This window comes from Magnolia sinica, chromosome 5 (genome assembly GCF_029962835.1).
Source record: "Magnolia sinica isolate HGM2019 chromosome 5, MsV1, whole genome shotgun sequence".
NCBI lineage: Eukaryota > Viridiplantae > Streptophyta > Magnoliopsida > Magnoliales > Magnoliaceae > Magnolia > Magnolia sinica.
In genome coordinates, this window is record NC_080577.1 from 99,558,915 (window position 1) to 99,581,143 (window position 22,229).

Genomic DNA, 22,229 nt, shown 5'->3' on the forward strand with positions numbered 1-22,229 from the left:
CACACCCAACCACGCACATGCGCATGCACACCTCGCACCCACACGCACACACTCTGACACATAGGAGGGCTGCATGCACACACTAGGGGTGAAACTCGGACAAGTTGGGTTGGGCTAAGGGACAGTAAGGGTTAACCCAAGCCCAATCCAACCCATTGTTCTAAGTATCCCCCCGATATATTGATAATATCCTCGATATCATCTATATCTTCAACGTGGTGATACCAATAAAACTGGTAGCGATATCGATAACACTGGCAGTATCAGAAATTCCAAGTATTTGTGATATTATTGTAAAATACCGCTAATGTATCACCAATATTTTTTACTGTGTAAATTCAGTGTCGCTTGTATCACCAATATTTTCGACTATGTAAATTCCATGTGTCGCTTGTATCGGCAATGTATTGATATCGCCAAAAATCTATTTATATATATAATATTAAAAAAAAAATCCACTTCAAATTTTTTAATGGATGCATGGTCGTATGATGAAATACATGTTTGTATGTACATATATGTATGCATGCATGGATGGATGGATAGATGGATGTATGCATGGATGGATGGATGTGTGTATATATAGTTGTTGTTGTTGTTGTTGTGTGTGTGCACGCATGCATAGATGGATGGATCATGCATGTGTGCTTGTATGTATATATGTGCATGCATGTATGGATGGAATAACAATTTTTCCCATGTTTCCCAGAGTCAACAATACATGCTTTTAGGCCCAATTAAAGGAAAACTTATTATTCGATTCCTAAATATACAAATATGTCTCTTTTTCATTATTATTTGATTCTTAAATATGCAAATATGTTAGTTTAGCATATCCTGAAGTATCATTCAAAAATTCCACCATCTTCCCCATGTTTCTCTAATATTCCCTTGAGTCAACGTTACTTGCTTTTAGACCCCCATTAAAGAGAAACTTATTATGTATGCATCTTTTTTACAATTATTTGATTCATAAACATGCAAATATGCATATTTTAGTATCCCCTAAAGTTTCATTAAGAAATTTCACCCTTTCCTCGTGTTTTCCCATTGTTTCCCTCAATTAGTGATACATTTCCAGTTATCGATGATATTATCAGTGATAATAATGGTGTTTCTGTATCCCTGGCCAGCGAAACTTGTATCAATACCAATAACTCGAACACTAATCCAACCTCAAGAGGAGTTGGCCCAAGGCCCAACCCAACCCTACACAGGCATTCAATACTCAACCCTAAGGAAATTCCAGTTGGGTTAGGTTAAATTGGGGGTTGGGTCGAGTTAACACCTACAATGAGTAAACAAACACATGTAACTATTGAAATAACAAAAGCAAGATAAAGTCAACAATCTTAACCTTTGACATTTAATTTGACTTAGAACCCCTAAAAAAGTTCTCTTCATTGTTTTAAATTCATAGAAATGATGCTCACAATCATCCATTTAGTGTGAGTTTCCTATGGTGGCCCATATAGCAAAAAGTCCATAACAAGGACGGTTCCAATCATCGAACCACTCACACGTGGGCCCCAATGATTGACAACACCCCCTGGATCACGAGTAGTGATAGAGCCAAAACGAACTCTTCTAATAGATTCGTGAGTCGTGACTCATAAATATTCAATGACGATCCCTCATGTTGGGGGTGAAACACATGAGATATCCTAACGGACAGCATAGGTGCTAAAGATCCATGCCATTCATCAACTAGTGCGCAATGCGAACATGCTATGGACCAAAAATAATGTTGGTCGGTTAATCATACATGTCAAACTTGCATGAATCGTGTTGCTATCTAGACACAATTTTACATTCATATCATGTATTTTAGTCATTACTCACATGTATATGTACTGCACATAACGTCAAGTTCATTTTGGGTCGGGTTGCCCGACGCCTCAACCAAAACCCAACCCAACCCAACCTAGGCCATGTTGATGATTTTCAACCCAAACCCAAACCAACCTCAACCCAACATGACCCAAAGTTTGGGTTGGGGCAATCAGGTTTGGGTTGACCAACCCAAGTTGCACCCCCATCGCACGTGCATAGATAACATCATCATCATCATCAACAAACACAACACTATCATCACCAGCATCAACATGCACGCACTCGCGCAACATCATAGCTTTGTCCAAGCTAGCTATGGTCAGCTTTATGAATTCGGTTTCAACAAGCATTCCTATCTAAGGTCCTAGCCTCAATACGTGACACAAACAAACAAATATGTACATATATGCATACGAAGCTAAACCAGTGCATCGGCACAAAGGTTGTTGTGCCACTACATTTGTTTACTGTACATGTCGCCTAGAAGTACAAGATCCACAGACATTCATTCCATGAGCTTTATGATTGATCCAATCATAATGGAACAAATCAAATCACCAAATCGCTGAACTTTTTTCTCATCAAATGTAAACCACTGCTTTTTCATTCTTTCATTGCTTTCTTCTTCTTTTCAATGACCATTTATACACCACTTTCTGATTGTCCGGTCAATGTGAACTTGTCCGTGGTCCATTCATCATTGGACCAGCAGAACTTATGGCCTGGATCTCATCAACATACGCCATCTGTTCTGTGCATTGATATTCATGAACATATATGAGTATATGCCCATACCTATGGAAGAATGATCACCAACAATTCATTGTACACCCAACTCACTCTATCTATCCTTTGCACTATGTTTTCCAGGATCTAACAACGAAAAGGAGATTAATGAAGAAGATGAACATTGTCAGTGCACACAAACTCTTGTACACCTGAGGGGTACATAACACCTGTCGTGTACACATTCTCATGCACCAACGATGTATTCTAATTAACGTTAGTCTTGGTATTCTAATTTTATTTGTTCTCTTATTCTTTCAAGTATCCTATTGTAGTTAGGTGTTTCACCATCTAAACTTCTATAACTATATGATTGAAGGGGAGAGGGTGGATACAATCAACACTTCTCACCTCCTCTTCTTTCTCCCTTCCTCTTCTCCCATCTTTCATGGTATCAGAGCATCAAGGAATGAGAGTGTGTGTGTGTGTGTGTGTGTGTGTTGGGGGGGCACGCATGTGCATGAAATGAATGCATACATCCCATCTATGTAAAACCCTCCATGCATCATCATAAAATTTGCCAATTTGTTTTGATAGACATCCATGTCATGCATGCCACCAGATGAACGGATCAGCCTAATTTTTTACTCCAGTGATCTTCACGACTATTCCCACATTTTGCTTTGCTCAAATGTACACATAATAAATTGGCACATTTTATGTGGATGCATGTGAAAGTTCACATATGGGGATGTGTGATGATTTTCCTTCATAACAATCCAGGCAGTGTGAAATAATTTTATTGGACACATGGAGAGTTTGAACCATTAACTGGACCATCTATGAAGTTCTCCATGGGCTGCTATGCCAGAACCACACTGATTGGATGATCCTAACCACTAGAATAACTGTCATAATTGCCTGTTTAAGCAATTCATAGTGGGATCGAGACAGTCTAAGGTTATTGTGATGCTTGCAACAATCTTCTCACACCAATCCAGTGTTCGTGGCATCAGATCGTTACAGGTATCGCTAGCTGGGGATATGGAAACATGTATAAATATTGCCAATGTTATCATCAATACCCAGAAATGTATCTCTGACTAAGAGAAACATTAGGGAAACATGGGGGAAATGGTGAAATTTCTTAATGAAACTTCCGGAGATGCTAAAATACAAATATTTGCATATTTAGGAATCAAATGATTGCAAAAAAGATGCATGCATAATAAGTCATCCTTTAATGGTGACTAAAAGCATGTAACGCTAATTTAGGAAAACATTAGGGAAACATGAGGAAAATGGTAGAATTTCTCAATGATACTACCAAGTTCCCTTTAATAGGGGGGCTAAAAACAGGTATTGCTAACTCAGAAAAACATTGGGATAACATGGAGAAAATGGAGGATCCATCCATCCATGCACGCCCACACGCACACACATGCATGATCCATCCATCCAATCATCCATGCATACATACAATGACACATACATATATACACGCACAATCCATCCATGCATGGAAAGATACATACATACACACATACATGCATACATCCATCCATCCATCCGACCATCCATCCAACCAACCATCCATGGACGGATGCATATGTATATACATCCATGATCCAATCATCCACCCATGCATGCATACATACACACACATACATACATGCATTTCATCATACAACCATGCACCTATTAAAAAATTGAAATAATTTTTTTTTAAATAGGTTTTTGGCGATATCAATACATTGGCAATATAATTGATAATATTGTTGATACATTGACGAAACAAACAATGTCTGGAATTTATATAATCCAAAATATCCTGATATATTGGTGATATCGATACATTGGCGATACTTTGCGATATACCACTGACCTCGAATTTTTTATACTACTAGTGTTATCAATATCGCTGAGTTAGCAATACCAATAATATCAACGATATTATCGATAACATTGTTGATACCAGTGTTCGAATTATCTCTGATATTATCAAAATATCTCCGATATTATGTTTATCTCCAACTCAGCGATATCGATAACACTGGTAGCAATACCGATAACGCTTGTCGTATTAGAAATTCCAGGTATTAGCAATGTATCACTAAGTATCGCCAACGTATCAATATCGCTAATGTAATCGTCAATATTTTCAACTATGTAAATTCTAGGTGTTGCTTGTATTGCCAATGCATCAATATCGCCAATGTATGGCCAATATTTTCGACTATGTAAATTCTAGGTAATGCTTGTATCATTAGTGTATCGACGATATTTCCATAATATCGCCAACTTATTGCTATTGTCAAAATTTTGTTTATTTGAAAATTTTTTATTTCAATTTTTTTTCTTGGGCACATGGTTGTATGTAGTGTTCAATTTGTCATCGACAATATTAATAATATCTCGATATTATCGATATCGCAACATGCGCGATATTAAGACCACAATCTTTCATTTCTTTTCCAATTGTTGATGATTTCTTGGTGAAATATCATGTGTTGTTGATATTTTGCAATATCGATGGATGTTTGGATGGTTAAATAGGTTGGACAGGATGGTTGGGCTGATTTCTTACAACAACACATGCTTTTAAGGCCCAATTAAATGGAAACTTGTTATGTATGCATTCTTTTAATAATTTTTTTAATTTTTAAATATACAAATATGTACATTTAACATCTCAAGTTTCACTGAAAATTCTACTGTTTTTCCCATGTTTCCCTACATTTCCAATTATCAGTGATATTATCGGCAATATCGATATTGTTTCCATATCCCTGGCCAGCGAAACTTGTAGCGATACCGATACTTCGAACACTGGTTGATACTCAGAACAGTGCACCAATCAAATGATCCTATTCCTACCATAATAATAATTGATTGTTTTATATAATCACCTGAAACAAGGAATCAACAACGAAATTGAGACACAACAAATACAAGTGCTCGCATGCGTCTCTCGGCCACTAAAACCCTTACTATAGGGTTTCTCCAAACACAATGATAAATACTTTGGGGGTCATTGAAGGCACCAGTCTAAGCATGGTGAAAACAACAACAATGGAAGTTGTAGAAATGGTAGTAAATGGCAATGATGCCAATAGAAACTCTTCATATGCTATATATTTGATAATAGTGCGAGCAAGGGTTGTTGAAAAAGAAAGAATGGTCCATGTTTGGCACCTTGGTCCACTCACCATTCAGTATAGAACTCATCAAGTTTTTGGTCCACTCAACATTCAGTATAAAATTCAGTCAAGTTCACAAAACTTCAACAGAGTTTTGTAGAGGATGATGCATCAAGTGACATCACAGATTTTTGGCCAATCCCAGTTGACGTGGATGAGTCATAAGCCAATCCACTGAATTTTTCGACAATCAACCCACCTTTCTAAACAGTGACACACACACACACTCGAATAGGTGCGCACGCGCACGCACACACATACAAAATACTTTTTAGGTGAAGCTTTTCAATGAGTCAAACCAACCAAACAAATTTATAAACAATGAGTGTGCACACAAGCATACACAGGTGATGCTTTTTGGATGAGTCATAAGCCAACCCACAGAATTTCTAAACAGTGACAGACACAAGTAGACACACACACACACACACACAAATACTTCTTTAGGTTTAGGTGCACACACAAACTACTTTAGGTGAAGCTTCAATTATAAATTCCATCTCCATGGGCACACACACACATAATTGTAAATTCCATCTCCATGGCCACACACACACACACAGACACACACACACAACACTTCTTTAGGTCTTCAATTGTAAATTCCATCTCCATGGCCACACATACACAACACTGTAGGTTATGTATGCAAGCATGCATGTAGGTATGTATGTATGTGTGTGTAGGTGTATAGGTATGTACGTATGTATGAATGTCAACGTGTATGTAGGTAGGTAGGTAGGTAGGTATGTACATGTGTGTGTAGGTATGTATGTATGTATGTATGTAGGTAGGTAGGTAGGTAGGTAGGTATGTACGTGCGTATGTAGGTAGGTAGTAATGCGAGGGCATTTTCACACTGGGCTCAAGTAGGGTGGCCTGTGGGATGTAGGGGCACACTCAGGGTGGGCGGCCCGTGTAAGGCGGGTGGATCGTATGAGGCGGAACCCATAAAGTTGGGGGGGCCTCGTCGGAGCGGAACCCATGGATTTGGGGCCCACGAGGAGGGTTCGGCCGAGGACCTAACCCATGGATTTGGGGCCTGGGCTATGAGATAAAGGGATTAATTCATCATGCTCTACTGTTTGAGCTTTTAGAGCAAGTGGTTAATTGTCCTACATCAAATTGGTATCAAAGCGGGAGGTCTTGTGTTCGAGACTCCTTGTCGGGGGTGATTAATGTGGGCGTATTTTAGCACCAGGCTCAAGTGGGATGGAGTATGGGATGTAGGGGCACTCTCAAGGTGGGCGGCCTGCAGAACCCATAGATTTGGGGGTCATGTGAGGCAGGTGGCTTGTGTGAGGCGGAACCCATGGATTTGGGGCCCACGAGAGGGTGAAACCCATAGATTTAGGGCCCACAAGGAGGGTTCGGCCAAGGACCTAACCCATGGATTTGAGGCCTGGGCTTTGAGATAAAGGGATTAATTCACCATGCTCTATCAGTTCGAGCTTTTAAAGCAAGTGGTACATCCGTCCATGTGTGTGTGTGTGTCGGGGGGGGGGGATTCAATATTCAACTACAAAATATTTCTTTTGTAAATCCCATCTCCATGGCCTCTACAAGATGAATATGTTTACCAGTTTACGTAATTCAAAAGGTAAAGCAATCAGATGATAAGAAAACACATTCCAATCTTTTATTAACGGGAACATAATATTCTTGTTTACGTATAGTTGGGTTGTAAAGCACATAATGGTCTAGCCCCATAAAACTTAAATTTGTAAGCAAGATTCATACATCAATATTCTTAGTAAGTAAAGAAATATTTCTCAATCTTTCTACCTGCAGAGTTGCTTTCTCTTCATCTGTAAGCTTCTTTTCAACTGTTGTACTATCATTGGGGCCAACACTAAAAAAAATAAAAAATAGAGAGGGAAATGGTCAAACTCGAATCTCAACTTTTAGAATCCCGTTTTTATATGTGAAGAGATGCAATGGACATATTTTTGTCATTGTACATGTTTTAAACTCTTCTTTTCCTACCATTAGTTACTTTTTTAACATCGCTAATTGCACCCAAATTTTATGAGAATTCTCCTAACCTTACAAGGTGCTAGATGATTTAGAACTACCGAAAAGGTGTACCTTTCCAAAACATCAGCCCGCCCTTCTTCCTTTTGATCTCCAATTTTCTTATTATCTTCCTCTCTTTCCTAATCTCCATCCTCAATCACTCACACACACCCTCACCCAAACCCTAAACTTAAAACCCTAATTACTCTATACTCCAATCCCAATTCCAGTCACGTATTCTTAAAACCCAAAATCCCATTTTGAAATCCCAACCTCCTCACATGAGACTAGAATGCCACTAGAATATAGACGTACTATTGTCAAGATTCATGACAAAACTTTCACGCCGGCTGCCAGAATATAGACATACTAGAAGCAACAAAAGCCAAGTCATGGAAAACCACAAAATGTGTTATTCGATACCTTTCAGAAGGAAGAAAGTCTCCCAAAGCAAACACAAGACCAAAAACCACAACTGCTATTCCAACTCCTACCTGTTTTACAACCAAGTTTCAATAGGTGGCCAAAGTAATGCATGAACAGAAATGTAGAACTACACTTTTCAGTGAAGAAAGCATCCATTGGTGAACATCTTACCTTAGTACCAAGTCCAATTGAACCCTGATCTGACTCAACCGGTGCATCATAATCAATTGCTTGATAAGTTTTGTTCTCCTCTGCCTTTTTTTGCTCAAGTGCGGACCTGAGGACTATGGTATGACTTCAAAAGACCATGATAGTTCAACTAAAAAATAATGCACGAAATATGAGAGAACTGTCTTAACTACATGCTAACTGTGTGACAATTCCGAACCCAAGATAGGCTAGGGAAGCAGACCCAGAAAATGAATGAAAAAGAAAGAAGTACCAATATAGAGAAAGCACCTCTGAGCAGCGTTTAGAAGATGAAAATTTTGTTAGGGTTTGCTGCAGAATTTGATCCATTAACATGGCGGTTGCTGCAGATTTGGTCCATTAACTTACTCCTTTATGATGTTTCATTTCCATTTCCTCTAATAAAATCTTTGTTATTTGGCTATGAAGTCACAAAAAGAACAAAAAGAGAAAACTGAAACCTGTTGTTTTCTAGTCTATTCCACATTACAGTCTTATTGCTTTTAGAATTTAGATGGAGATTTTGAAAGGGGTAGACTCTCCAATGTTCGTCAGCCATTTGGTAATAAATTGTAGCTAATCATATGAGATACATGTGACATACATGAAGACCAATCAGAACACAAGACTAAGCATAGATCAAAATCACATCAATGGACAATCTAAACCATCTAATTTCTTCCAATGAATTGGGACCATTCAACATTTTTTTTCCCACACAACCATTTGACAGGTACCAACTGGAATGTTATTTTTTTTTTTTTGAATGGCAATGAGATATTTACTAGCATGAAACAAAAAGGAGGTACATGAAAAACATGAAAAGGTAATGGTAAGGAATCATCCTGCATTACCGTCAAAAAAGGAAAGACAGCAATACCTCAATTATCCAAATTATCTTCCCATTTACAACTCTTAAACTGGGTATTTCCCAATTCCCACAATATAACCCTCCACTTACAACCCTTAAACTGGATGATTAACATTATTGTAGTAAATGATAATCACACCAATTTAACCATCTGTTTTATGGTTGACTTCTATCGAGATATTTTCTTTTATGTATGCATGTGCATATTCTATTGTATTACTCTGGAGTACCATACACCTTTCTTTATCTCATACATAAATATATGTTAGTCATTGGGCTAAAAAAATCTCCGCCCTAAACTCTCTTAGCCGCTTTCCTCTCATATTTCCACCTTTCTCATTCTTTCCTTCCTCTCCTTTCTACTTGGTATCAAAACAACATTAGTGTGCCGACCGCAATAGTTTTTCGTGGGGCCAATGCTGATGTCATCACATTATAGAGGTGATGTCAGCAGTGTAGGGTCGGCTGTCCCCATGACCAAGAAAGTGTGGGATCTGAAAGATCTTCATTTAGAAGATTTATGGTGATTTTTCTGAGATTTTTTGGTAAGTTTTTCAGGCATCTCACGCAAAATAGAAAAAGTCAGGAAATGGTCCAGATTTTGATTTTCTACTGTACTGTTTTTTTTTTCTGAGGACTTGTGTGGTGTTTCTTCACATGGATATTCTGAGTGTTACGAAAATATAAAAACATGTTTCATGTATGGATGAGATATGAGTGAGTTATGAAGGTTTTTTAATGGAATAGCTTTGTCATACAAGTAACATAGCTACGTTTTCAAAATTGTTTTGAATTAGTGTACTAGTTAGGTGACCGTATACGGTAACGCGCGATGAATGATAGCTTTCGGTTAAATTTGAGGCTGCTTTATGATTAGTTGAGACAAGCTCTTCCATTATTGGATGCACTAGGGGTACTTTGCAATTTTTTGAAATTTTTGGGGGGCTGTTTTCCAAGGATGATTACTTGTTTAGTTATTGTAGTGGGTTGAATGTGTTCTCTTTCCGTACTTGGGGGAGAGTGTGGGCTGTGTGTAAGCTCATTTGTGGAGTGTGAATGGTGTATTTGAATTGGAGCATGCTCAAGTAGTGGTGCATGTCTTGATTGATCTATGAGCATGTGCAGTGCTATCTAGTGTGGACAAGACCTACAGCATTGAAATTTATAATTTGTGAGTGTGTGTGGTGCTCTTCTGCAATGAGAATGAACTATGGCCTTCATAGGCATGGCAATGGTGACAGTGGTAATTTCCCCACTGGTGTCAAAGACAAGTTGGCTTGCACTCATTGTGATCGACCTTGTCATACGAGAAAGATGTGTTGAAATCTAGTCAACCATCCTCAAAAGAAGGCCTATTTTGCTAGTGTCGAATTGAGAGACCCCTTTCACACACTTGCGTGTAGTGATCCAAATATCCCCGATATATATTGATATTATCGGTATCGCTAGACTGGCGTTACTGAAACCCACAGGAATCTCATTTCTTTTCTTTCAAATATTGCCAATATATCAGTGAAATATCGCCACAAGCCCTTTATAACTTTTTCCATGTATCACTTGTATCGACGATATTATCACCGATGACACAGGGGCAGTGTGCGCAAATACTGATAAATTGAGAAAAATTGAAAAAAAAAAATGATTTTCCTTTTTTATTTTTTATTTTTTTGGAGATCTGTTTGGGAGTGGATTTCAACCACTTTTCAGTTTTTGTGAATAATATCCCACATTTGGGGGAGAAATTGAGACGGAGTCGGTGGATCAAAACCAAAAAAGTTAACAGCTAACTTAAAAAATGTTTTCCCCTTTCTTTTGGCACAGACTTCACAACTAATCCATGTCGATGCATGATTCTCATGCATTGACATGGATTTGAGTTGAAAATCGAATATTCGAGAATCAAAATTGGGGGAAATTGGGAAAATCCAATATTCCCCCATTTTCTCACCTAAATTAACTAATTGAAGGCCCAACTTTTAATATGTTGGAAGGACCTCCATACAAAACCCACAACAAGATATCTAATGAGCACATATTATACAAATGACTAAAGTCGGAAGGACCGCCATACAAAACCTCATACCTACAAACGTCATTCTTATTAGGGTCATAATCATATAAACATATACCAATAATTATGAGTCGACTTTGCAAATCAAAGAAGCAATTTCAATTAGTCAATCCAAGAAATGAAGGCATAGATACTTCCATAAGAAATTTTGAAAATTGTATATATGTACTTCAAAAGAAAATGATGTGCATATTAGTATTGTTATAAACATACCTTCTAACCACTTCCAACCGCTCTTCAAATTGACGATCCGATACAACATTTCTAGATGTTCCGCTTAAACCACTAGCTAATCCAGGTGCCTCTACAAGTAGAAAAACATTCTAATATGAATAGATAAACAATGTCTAGTTAAGCACTCAAAAACGAGCAATTAATAGATCAACAAATGAATATAAAAGAATAATTTCTTCAATATCTAGTGGAAGCAACCTACAAAATTGAAAACGTGTAAAAACATTGTTGCTAAAAACGTGTGTGCATGGGTATACTATCGTTGTACTCCTGTGGAGTACCTTCCAATAATTTCATGATAACATATATTTGTTATGAGGGACCAACACAAGGACTACATCGCCCTATAGCCCTCTCCTTTCCCCTTCTTTCTACTTAGTACCAGAGCGGGATTCTTGCACTGATTGAACATCTTGTCGGTGGGACCCACTGCTAAAGTTATTGTCCATAAGGGTGACATTAGTGGTGTGTGATTGGATACCCCCATGGGGAAAAAACTATGACATTTGAAAGAGCATGTTTTAGAAGATTTATGGTGATTTTCATGGGATTCTTTGGTAACTTGTTGAAGGAGTTCAATCAAAATAGGAAAAACTAGGGGAAAAAACACTGATTCCCTTTTTTTTCTCTGTGTTTTTCTTTGGGGGTTTTTTCCTTCTTTTTTTTCTCTTTTTTTTTCGTAGGGATTTAGTGCAGTTTAGGTTAGGGCTTCCTATTTATTGAAGTAAGAACCTTGCTGACAGGGTGAGATTTGAGGATTGTTATGTGAGGAATAATGGTCGTACAACCCTATTTTAGGCATTTTCATGTTCTTTTGTGGTGTGATTACCTCATATGGTGACTCAAATGTATGTTGAGACCAGTGTTTAAATTATCGGCGATATTATCGAATTATCGCCGATAATTTCGATATCGCTAGAGTTACGACACCGAAACTCCCTTTTTTCGTTTCTCTTCCTAATATCGCCGATTTTATCGATTTTTTGCGAAAAGTCCAGTTGTCACTCAATGTTCTCAATATCGGCCGATATATTGGCCGATAGTGTCGGTATCGCAGTCCAACGATACGAAACATGTCGGAAGAAATATTCTGAAAAAATTGGGAAAAGAGAGAGAGAGAGAGAGAGAGAGAGAGAGGGAAACTTTCAATAGGGTGGATTTCTGCACCTGCAGAATAGATTACCCTGATTGGAAGCTGTATTTGGTGGGCCATTTGAATCGAAGCTCACCATTCGTAGGTTACCATAAAGAAAATCTCAATTCCCTTTTCTTTTTTCTTCTATTAGATTGTTAACGGAATTGATTTAGGAAGAAAATGAAAAAAAAGATCCAGAGAAATCCGAAGATTTGGGGAAGAATCTAGGGTTTCAGGGTCTCTCGGATGAAAAATGGGTTCGGAGCCCTTTTTTATCGAGCGCGGATGTGCTACTGACGGGTTGAGTAGCGAACTCGCTACTGAAGTGACGTCACCAAGTTCTGTGGGTCCCACCATGATGTATGTTTTGTATCCACACCGTCCATCCATTTTGAGAGACCATTTTAGGTCATGAGCCAAAGAATGATTCAGATCCAAATCTCGAGTGGACCCCACCACAGAAAAAGTGGAGAGAGTGACGCTCACCATTAAAAATTTCTAATGGCCACAAAAGTTTTCAATGAAGCTGATATTTGTGTTTTACCTTATTTAATGTTTGTGTTAACTTATGAACAGATTAGATCTCAAATAAACATTACGGTGAACCTTAGGAAGGTTTCAATGGTGGGTGTAACTCACTCCACTATTTTCCGTGGTGGCGTCCATTATAGTTTTGGATCTGCCTAATTCTTTTGATCATGCCTTAAAATGTTCTCTCCAAATGGATGGACGGTGTGGATACAACATATACATCATGATAGGATCCACATAACTTGGTGACGTCACTTCAGTAGCGAGTCTCGCTACTCAACCTGCCATATAGCAAATCTGCGTCCTTTTTCATCGGGCACGGCTACATGAGGCACGTACGCATCTTTTCACACATGTAGTGGGCCTCCAATCTGAACTATTCATGTGATGTGGCATCCCATGAAACTCCAAGGAACCAAATTTTACCCTGATCTAAAACTCTGGTGGGCCATAGCAAAGAAAGATGCAAATCAAGGGAGAAAATTGTTTTCTTTTATAATGGCCCACTGAAGTCTTAAATAAAAGCAAAAGTTGAACCATAGAAGTTTCATGGAGTGCTGCATCACTTAGACTGTTCAGATTTTGGACTCACATCACATATGATGAGTTCTCATAAAGTTCTCAGGTAACTCTGCTGCTAGGAAAATCGGCGTTGGCGCGGATCAAGAGCCTAGAGATGAATGGTCTGTCAGGGCTCTGTAAGGCCCACCATGATATATTTGTTTTATCTACACCGTCCATCCATTTTGATATGTTATTCTAGGGAATGAGCCCAAAATGTAGCCAGATATGAGGCTCAAGTGGTCCACACCACAGGAAGTTGCGGTGGGAATGATATCCACCGTTGAAGCTTTCCTGGGGCCCATCATGATGTTTATTTTCCATCCAATTTGTTCATAAGGCCTAATAGACCTAAATGAAGGGAAAACATAAATATTAGCTTGCTCCAAAACTTATGTAGCCCCCATAATTTTTTTAATGGTTGCCATTCAATGATCACTTTTTCATGTGGTGTGGTCCACCTAAGATTTGGATTCGTTTCATTTTTTGGCCCATACCATAAAATGATTTGTCAAAATGAGTTAACGGTGTAGATACCAAATCATTTTAGCTTATTATCCAAAAAATAAGTACATCCAATTATCAAGTGGACCATACCAAAGGAAAAAGTGGTGATTAACAATTAATGGGCCACGAAAGTTCTGGATCAATCATATATTTGTTTTTTTCTTTGAGTTCATTTACTTTTTCCTGTCTTAATTAATGTATGCCAGCTGCATTTGTAATATATAAACTCATTTTGGTTGCTATTAAAGTGATTTTTTATGGCATCGCATGCTTTTTGGGTCCCATTAAATGAAAACTTATTATGTAATGTATTCTTTTCGCAATTTTTTATTCCTAAATATGTAAATATGTGTATTTAGCCATGTCTTGAAGTTTCACTGAAAAATTCCATCATTTTCCCCAAGTTTCCCCCCTTTTCCCTACATTTCCGATTATTGGCGATATTATCAGTGATAACGATATCTCTGGCCAGCGAAACTTGTAGCGATACCGACAACTCGAACACTGGTTGAGACAGCTACCGCACCTCTATATGTGTAGTTGTGGTCAGCCCTGAGTAATTCCAAGTCGTTTGGAGCTGTGGACAGCTGTGTGCGCGTGTAGTTGAGAGTAGCTTTGGGTGGTTTCTAGTAGTTGGGAGTATTTTTTAGCAAAATGGAAGGCACATCTTCATATTCAAGTGATATTTCAAATTCCTCGGTCATTCCATGGGGAATTAGTCTATGTGGAATAGACGATAATCCAGGTTGGCAAATTACCAATGTTAGATTTGATGGTGCAAAATATCTGTCATGGTCCCTGTCAGCCCATATGTTTATTAACAGTCAAAAAAAACTTGGGATAAATATATGGGACCATTCTAGCGATTGAGAAGTCCAAACTTCCTATGTGGATTGAGAAGCCGATGATGTGATGATTATGGGATGGTTATTGCGCTTAATGAAGGCTGAAATTGGAGATACTTTTGGGTATTTTGTTGAGTGTCAAATATTGCATATTTCCCCCTGTTTATACCTTGGTTTTATGAACATGATAGCACTTAATCAATATATTTATACATGTTTGTCTTACAAGGTAATTTTGAGAGCTTGAAGTGAAAAGGATGCTAGAAGTATGGATTTGATGCTCAAGAATTGCTAAAGCAATGATTGGATAGTTGGAGGCCAAGATTGAAGATTTCAAGAGTCTAAGATCCAAGAAAACTAAGTGAAGAAAGAAGAAAATCGAATTTGCGAAGTGCAGAAATTCAAAGTTGTTGAACTTGACATGTCGATTGCAACAAACACACTTCAATGCTATTGAAGTAAGTGTTCGATGCCATTAAAGGACAATCGTTCACATCGAGATTTTAGTGAAAATTCAAGTTTGTTGCAGGACAATTGGGTGCAAAGTTCGATTCCATCAAAGACCCTTCACTCTCATCGAAGGCAAGGTTCGATGTCATCGAAGACAATTCGATGACATGGAGAATTCTAGATTTTCAAGCTCAACTCGTTGGATGGTTCTGGACCATTTTCGATTGCATCACGAACCTGTTCGATGACATCGAAGACTATTCAATGAAATGAAAGGCTACGCAGTGCAAAAAGGCGCGCAATTTGAATTCAACCTGAACTTCCATCTTCGATGACATCGAAGGTGCACAAAGTGTGTAAATTTGAGGTAGTTTCCAAAGTCAGCCGAACAAAGCCTGTATATTTGGGTTCTCCAAGGGATTCTAAACACGAATTAGGGTTAGAGGAGTAGAGTCAGGGAGTTCTTTCTTCTTCCTTAATTTTTCATGTTTTTCTTTAAGAGTTTTAGTTTCAATCATGTCTAAGATTGACTAATCTCTTAGCTAGAGCTAAGGGGTGAAGCTTGTAATTTATTTTAATGCTTTTCTTACTTTGATTCACGTTCATGAAGTTTATGTTGAATATTTCATAGTTATGGTTTGAATTAAAGAAGTGTTTTTTATTATTACTTTGATCTATCGTCGACTCCGGGCACGGTGGATGCTTAGGAACTTCATGAATGCTCTCTCTTTCATTTATGGTTGTTTGATCTATAGAATTCTTTAACTACGGGTATGGTAGATGCTTAAAACTCTCTACGATCAATTCAACAAGACTGTTATACCTGGACCATTACTATGAATGCTTAGAATTTGTTTTGGAACAGTTTATGATGTTTTAACCGCTCTATCATCCAACTGGATAGATCAGGACTTTGATTCGGGTTGAAGCATTGATTGAATCAAGGACGCATTAGGATATCTGCAAGTGGATCCTTAGCGCTCTAGTTCCCATAATTTGATAATTTTGCTTCAAAACAACATCTCTTCAAATACAGCATTTATTTTAGTTTCTAGTTCTAATTCTCAATTGATTCACATATATTCAGTCCCTATGGGTATGACCTCGGTCTCACCAAGATTATTACTACATCGCAACCCTGCACTTAAGGTACAAGCGAACATATTTTGAAACTGCTAAAGACGTGGGATTCTATTGCGACAACCTATTCACAGAAGAAAATTACAGCCTGAGGTTTTAGTTAACTCAAGAGATTGCTAACTTTCATTGGGGAGAGATCTTTGGGAGATTGTTATACCATGCTTGGAGGTTTGTGGCTAAAGTTAGTTCACCATAGAACAATCTGGTCATGTTGTGCTCAAGAGTGACAGGTTAAGATAGAGGAACAACAAACTTTTTTCATCTTTTTGCAAAGCTAAATTCGAAATATGAAACCATTCTTGCACAAAGTCTCAGTCATGAACCCTTCACCTTCACTTGGGGCCATCTTCTCTTTACTTTAGCAAGAAGAAAGTCGTCGAAAAGTTATGATGGAAACTACCTCCAATTCTTATGATCAATCTACCATGTTTAGTTCAACTATGAGCGGCCGTCATGGACAAAATAAAGGATATGGTGTCAAAGATGATCAAATAGCAATGAGCGTTTTGGATCCAGTGATTATATTTTAGGATACAGTCATGGTGTAGGCCTTGGCAACACTAGCCGTAGATATGGAGTTTTGGATCATGGTCTTATTGATCTTGGACGAGGCTGCAATAATTTATCAAATGATGAGCATAACAAGTTAGTGTGCACTCATTGTGGTCACCCCAAGCATGCTAAAGATACATGTTAGGATCTAGTGGGTCGACCCCCGAGGGAAGCGTTAATGGCTACAATGGACTCGTCTGACAGTGTTCGTAATGAATCATGAGTTTGAGATCTTCTATTGGTAGGTTGCCAGCTCACGAAATTGCTCGCTCGCATCGTCCTCTTCCTCTCAAAAAGCTTCATTATACCATTAGGTGTATCAACTTCTACACATTTAGTCTCCACCTCCACTACTGATCTGTGATTCTAGAAACTCATATCATATAACCAGTATGACTTCATTATTTCACTCTTACTCGTCAATATCCACATCTGATAATAATTTGAAAAAGGCAGATGGCTCCTAAATTCACAGTCTCACAGTGAAGGTGTTGGAACCACCAATGCCTCACCATCCCTTCACTTGTCTTACATTCTCTATGTTATTATTTTCTAACTTCTTGTTTGTTAGTCGTCTTACTGTCTCTTAACTGTAAAATCAATGTTCAAAGTTTTGACGAGAAATCATCGACAACTGGAAAGAAAATGAAAGACTATGGTCCTAATGTCGCCCATGTTGTGATAACGATAATATTGTGATATTATCATCGACAATTTGAACACTGACTGTAATGTAACCTTCTTTCCTTCTCATGATGCCTTCCAGGACCTAACGACGAGACAAAGGATTGGGGTTAAACACAAATAAGACAGACTTTGATCTTTATTAACCTTTGGATGATGTTGGCTAGACTCTTCAGACTTCAAGTTCTTCTCAATTAGCTATTGATCAGCTTTTGTATTACCATCTTTGTCTTGGGCATATACTGAGTAGAAGTCTCAAATTTGTTGTTTCCTTTTTGGGTTTTAAGTCTAAAAGTGTGAATGAATTGTTTTGTGAGACATGTTAATTACCTAAACATTATTGGTTATCTTATCGAAATAGTTTTAATGCAAAGTGTGATGTCCATTCACTCGTATATACTAATGTTTGGGACACTTCTTTGGTGCTTTCTGTGTTTGGTTACAAATATTATGTTTTTCTCATTAATGGTGGTACTCAAGGTACTTGGCATTTATCTTGTGAAATCCACAGAAGAAAGTTTTCTCCATCTTTCAAATATTTCATGAGATGGTTATTGTCAGTGTACATGGCCTTCTGTGCACCAGTGGTGCATTGTATTTGAGTTATTAATGTACACGGACTTATTTGCACCCGCAGTGTACCATAATTATAGATATCCTCTAAGGTAGATTTTGTTACAATCGTACTTATCTGTGTAATTTAAGATTCTTATTTCTTTTTAACGTTTTTTATTATAAGTTGAACTATTTGGTAGAGGGGGAGATCTCTCTCCGTTCCACATTCCCACCTTCTTCTCTCTCTTTCTTCCATTTCACATGATATCTGAGAATATCTTATTCCTTATTCCCCTAACACTACCTCCCTCCTTTCTCTAATCCCTCTTGTTGCTCTTTCTTTCTCACTTTTCTTCCGATTTGAGAATCATCTAATTCTTCCTGCTTCCCCGAACCTCTATATGACAGTGAAAGAGGGATGACTGATGGGGACATCATGCACACACCCCCTCTACACACGTATTCAAGGAGGAGGCGGGACCCGGTATTAATTTGGATCGATGACGTCTTTGGAGCGCCTCATAATTAGGGGGCTACATTATGGAGCATTGGAGTGGACCCGATCATCAAATAGATCCTACCATCGGATCTCATGATCGTGGCCCACTACTTTAGATGATCTAGGATTTTGAGTTTTGACTATTTTTGTCATTAGAAACATCATGAACGGCTTTGATTGCTTAGATTAGTTATTTTATTTGCTTTAGCATTGGTATTAGTGCGCGCACAAGATGCAAGGGTAATTTTGTCTTTTTTGGGTTTAGGGTTTTCTTATAAATATAGCAATCCCATGTAGGTATTGAAATGATATTTTATGAAGAAAAATTCATGCGTTTCTTCCTCTCTCTCTCTCTCTTTGGGTTGAAGAATCAAATTGGGTGCGAAGCCCTCCCTTCTTCGAAGGGTTAACTACAGTGGTGCGAAGCCACATCCGCTCCAAACCATCTCCATCTTCTTACACATCACATCCATCACCCTCTGCACCCCTTTCAGCATCAGTTTCATCCTTTTTCGCAGCCATGTTTTCTCTAACAACAGTGCACGAACAGATCTTCGGATTCTGGCCCATCTGAGGGGCTGAAACTTCGGCGGAGTACTACGCACACACCTTGCGACGGATCGACGTGAAACTTGGTATGGAGGCAGCCCATCCCTGGCCGATCCTAGCCTAGAAGTCGGTTTTCGACTTTGTGGGCCCCACACACATGCAGACGACCTGTCACACACGTGCGTGCCCATCCGCGATCTGGCGTGCGTGGCTCATCCCAGGTTCTCTTTTTCCTCTATTTCCTTCTCTTTTGACTATAATTTTAAAAAAAAAAAAACCCTTAATCCAAATCCCTAACCCTAAAGAGTCCCAAATCCCAATTATCCCCAATTTTCAAACCCTAGATTTTCCCCAAAATTGAAACTTAATGAATCTCTTGAGTTGAGAACAATCCTTTGCAAGAATGGATGATTCTTACACTCCTTTGGGCTTGTTTGGCTTATAATTTTATTTAATCCAACCCTAAAGTTGTGTAGGCTTGGACCCCCATAGATTCCCCTTTTTGAATGTTTAATAGTATATAAGATGTGGAATTTTGTGATTGTTTAATATTGGTATAATCACGAGCTTGATCTCTTGCACTTCATATTTAATTTCATGTCCTGCATCAAATTTGGTGTCAAAGCACAAGGTTGTCATAGGGGAATACAATGCATGATTAGGGGTTAGTTCATTTTTTTTTTCATACACCACACCGATTCAGTTAGGGCTGTTTAGAGGTCCATAATTCATGATATAAGCTGTTGAAATTTCTATTATCAAAAAGTTAGCAATTCACATCGCTGAATTTTCTGTTGTCCATTTATTTTGACAGCCATATTGTTGGATTTTTGTAGAGTTGTGTAATTTCGTCCATATAGAGTCCTATAGGTTCATCTAATGTCATTAGGGTGCATATAGTGGAGTCTAGGCGCATATAATTGCATCTTAGGACCCCTTGAGTTGTGTAGTGCATGCCCACATGTACTGGACGCGGCTTTGGCCTGCACCCCATCATGAACACCAACCAACTTACCGAGTCTCTTAGGAGAATAACCCTAAAGTTGGACACCAGGGATGCAAGCATCAAAGCATCTTCGCAACAAGTTAATAATTGATTGGACCAATTAGATGCACGCATCCATCAAATTGAAACCTCCACCCGAGCAAACACCACCATTGGTCAAGATACCCAATCTCAAGCAGGTGGTCAGGAGGATAGACATGGAAATGGGAGTGGCCAAGGAAACAATCATGGGCACGCACCCGTGCACCCACCCCGCGAGGGGCATCGTGATCATTATGACCCAGATGCGCAACTCCTCGAGGGAGTTAGGATAGAGGCCCCTACGTTTAATGGCCACAGGGACCCTAAAGCTTTTTTAGAATAGTTAGCAGATATGGACCACTATTTTGAGTGGTATGACATGTCAGATGCTCGCCAAGTCCGATTTACTAGGATGAAGCTTGTGGGCCAAGCAAAGAGGTTTTGAACTATCATAGAACGAAAGGAAGAAATGTTAAGGGAACCCCCAATAGTCCATTGGGAAGAAATGAAAGAAATTCGAAAGGACTTGAGGCTGGTTGAAAATTAGTAATCTCTTCGACAGGGTTCCATGAGTGTGGCTGAATGCATTGAGAAGTTCGAAGGGTACTTGACCCGATGTGAGGTTGAAGAGAATCCCGTGCTTACTCTTTGCTCGATTTAAGACGAGCCTCCGTTTTGACATGACGAGAGAGTTGCTCGCCAAAGACATAGACACTCTTGAATAAATGTATCAAGTAGTGTTAAAGGTCGAGCAATACCTCAAGGCATATGTGAGAAGGCGGTTTGAGTCCCATAATTCTGGCGCTAAGGCCAACCCTTCTGGGGCTAAGCCTGGCACTGGATATCAATACAAGCCTTCCAGTAGTTTTCAGTCTAGGCCCAAGGATGATAAGGGTAAAGGAGTAGTTGGGTCTAGCTCACGTAGAGGCAATGCAACTAGGTGTTTTAGATTTCAGGGGTTTGGTCACTTTGCCCACCAGTGTGGGACGAAAGAGGGCACCAAGGTGTTCTTTGTTGATGCACAAGTAGAAGTAGTGCCCCCAGAAAGTGATGGTGATGAGGAAGAATATGAGCCAGCGGAGATTCCTTGTGATGAGGAAGAGGGAGTGCAAGAAACTAAGAAACTTGCAGTTGTTCGTTACGCCTTTGCACAAACAAAGAATACCGACAATTGGCGCCGCAACACGATCTTTTATATCTATGCAAAATGTGGTGATCAGAGTTGTAAGATGATCGTGGATAGTGGTAATTATACCAATGTGACATCAACTGGCAATGTGAGCCGTTTGGGCTTGAAGCTTGAAACCCATCCTTAACCCTATAAAGTGTCTTGAGTTGATGAGACTTTCATTCCAATCTCGCACCGTTATCTTGTTCCTATTCAGTTTGAATCGTATAAAGACACTCTAGTGTGATGTTGTTCCCATGGATGTTGGCCACATCATTTTGGGTAGGCCCTGGCTCTATGACAGGGATGTCACCATATTTGGTCCTTCGAATGTGTGTACATACTGGTTTGAGGGCAAGAAAGTCAAGCTAAATCCTCTCCCACCCAAGAACACAACTGGAAAGGAGTCCACCACAAAGAGCGGTGTGAGCGGCCCGAAGGAATTGAAGGAATCGAAGTC

General features: G+C 38.9%; 1 protein-coding gene across 3 annotated transcripts in view; it reads right to left on the reverse strand.

The window, feature by feature from the left end:
- Nucleotides 1–22,229, reverse strand: part of LOC131246419 (uncharacterized) — a 68,698-nt gene that overhangs the window by 22,503 nt on the left and 23,966 nt on the right. For all 3 annotated transcript variants that reach the window (XM_058246528.1, XM_058246527.1, XM_058246526.1), the window contains exons 5-8: nt 11,546–11,636; nt 8,373–8,478; nt 8,199–8,269; nt 7,545–7,611 (exon numbers count right to left, since the gene is read on the reverse strand). In XM_058246528.1, the coding sequence (XP_058102511.1) occupies nt 7,545–7,611; nt 8,199–8,269; nt 8,373–8,478; nt 11,546–11,636 (335 nt within the window). The remainder of the gene's footprint in view (nt 1–7,544; nt 7,612–8,198; nt 8,270–8,372; nt 8,479–11,545; nt 11,637–22,229) is intronic.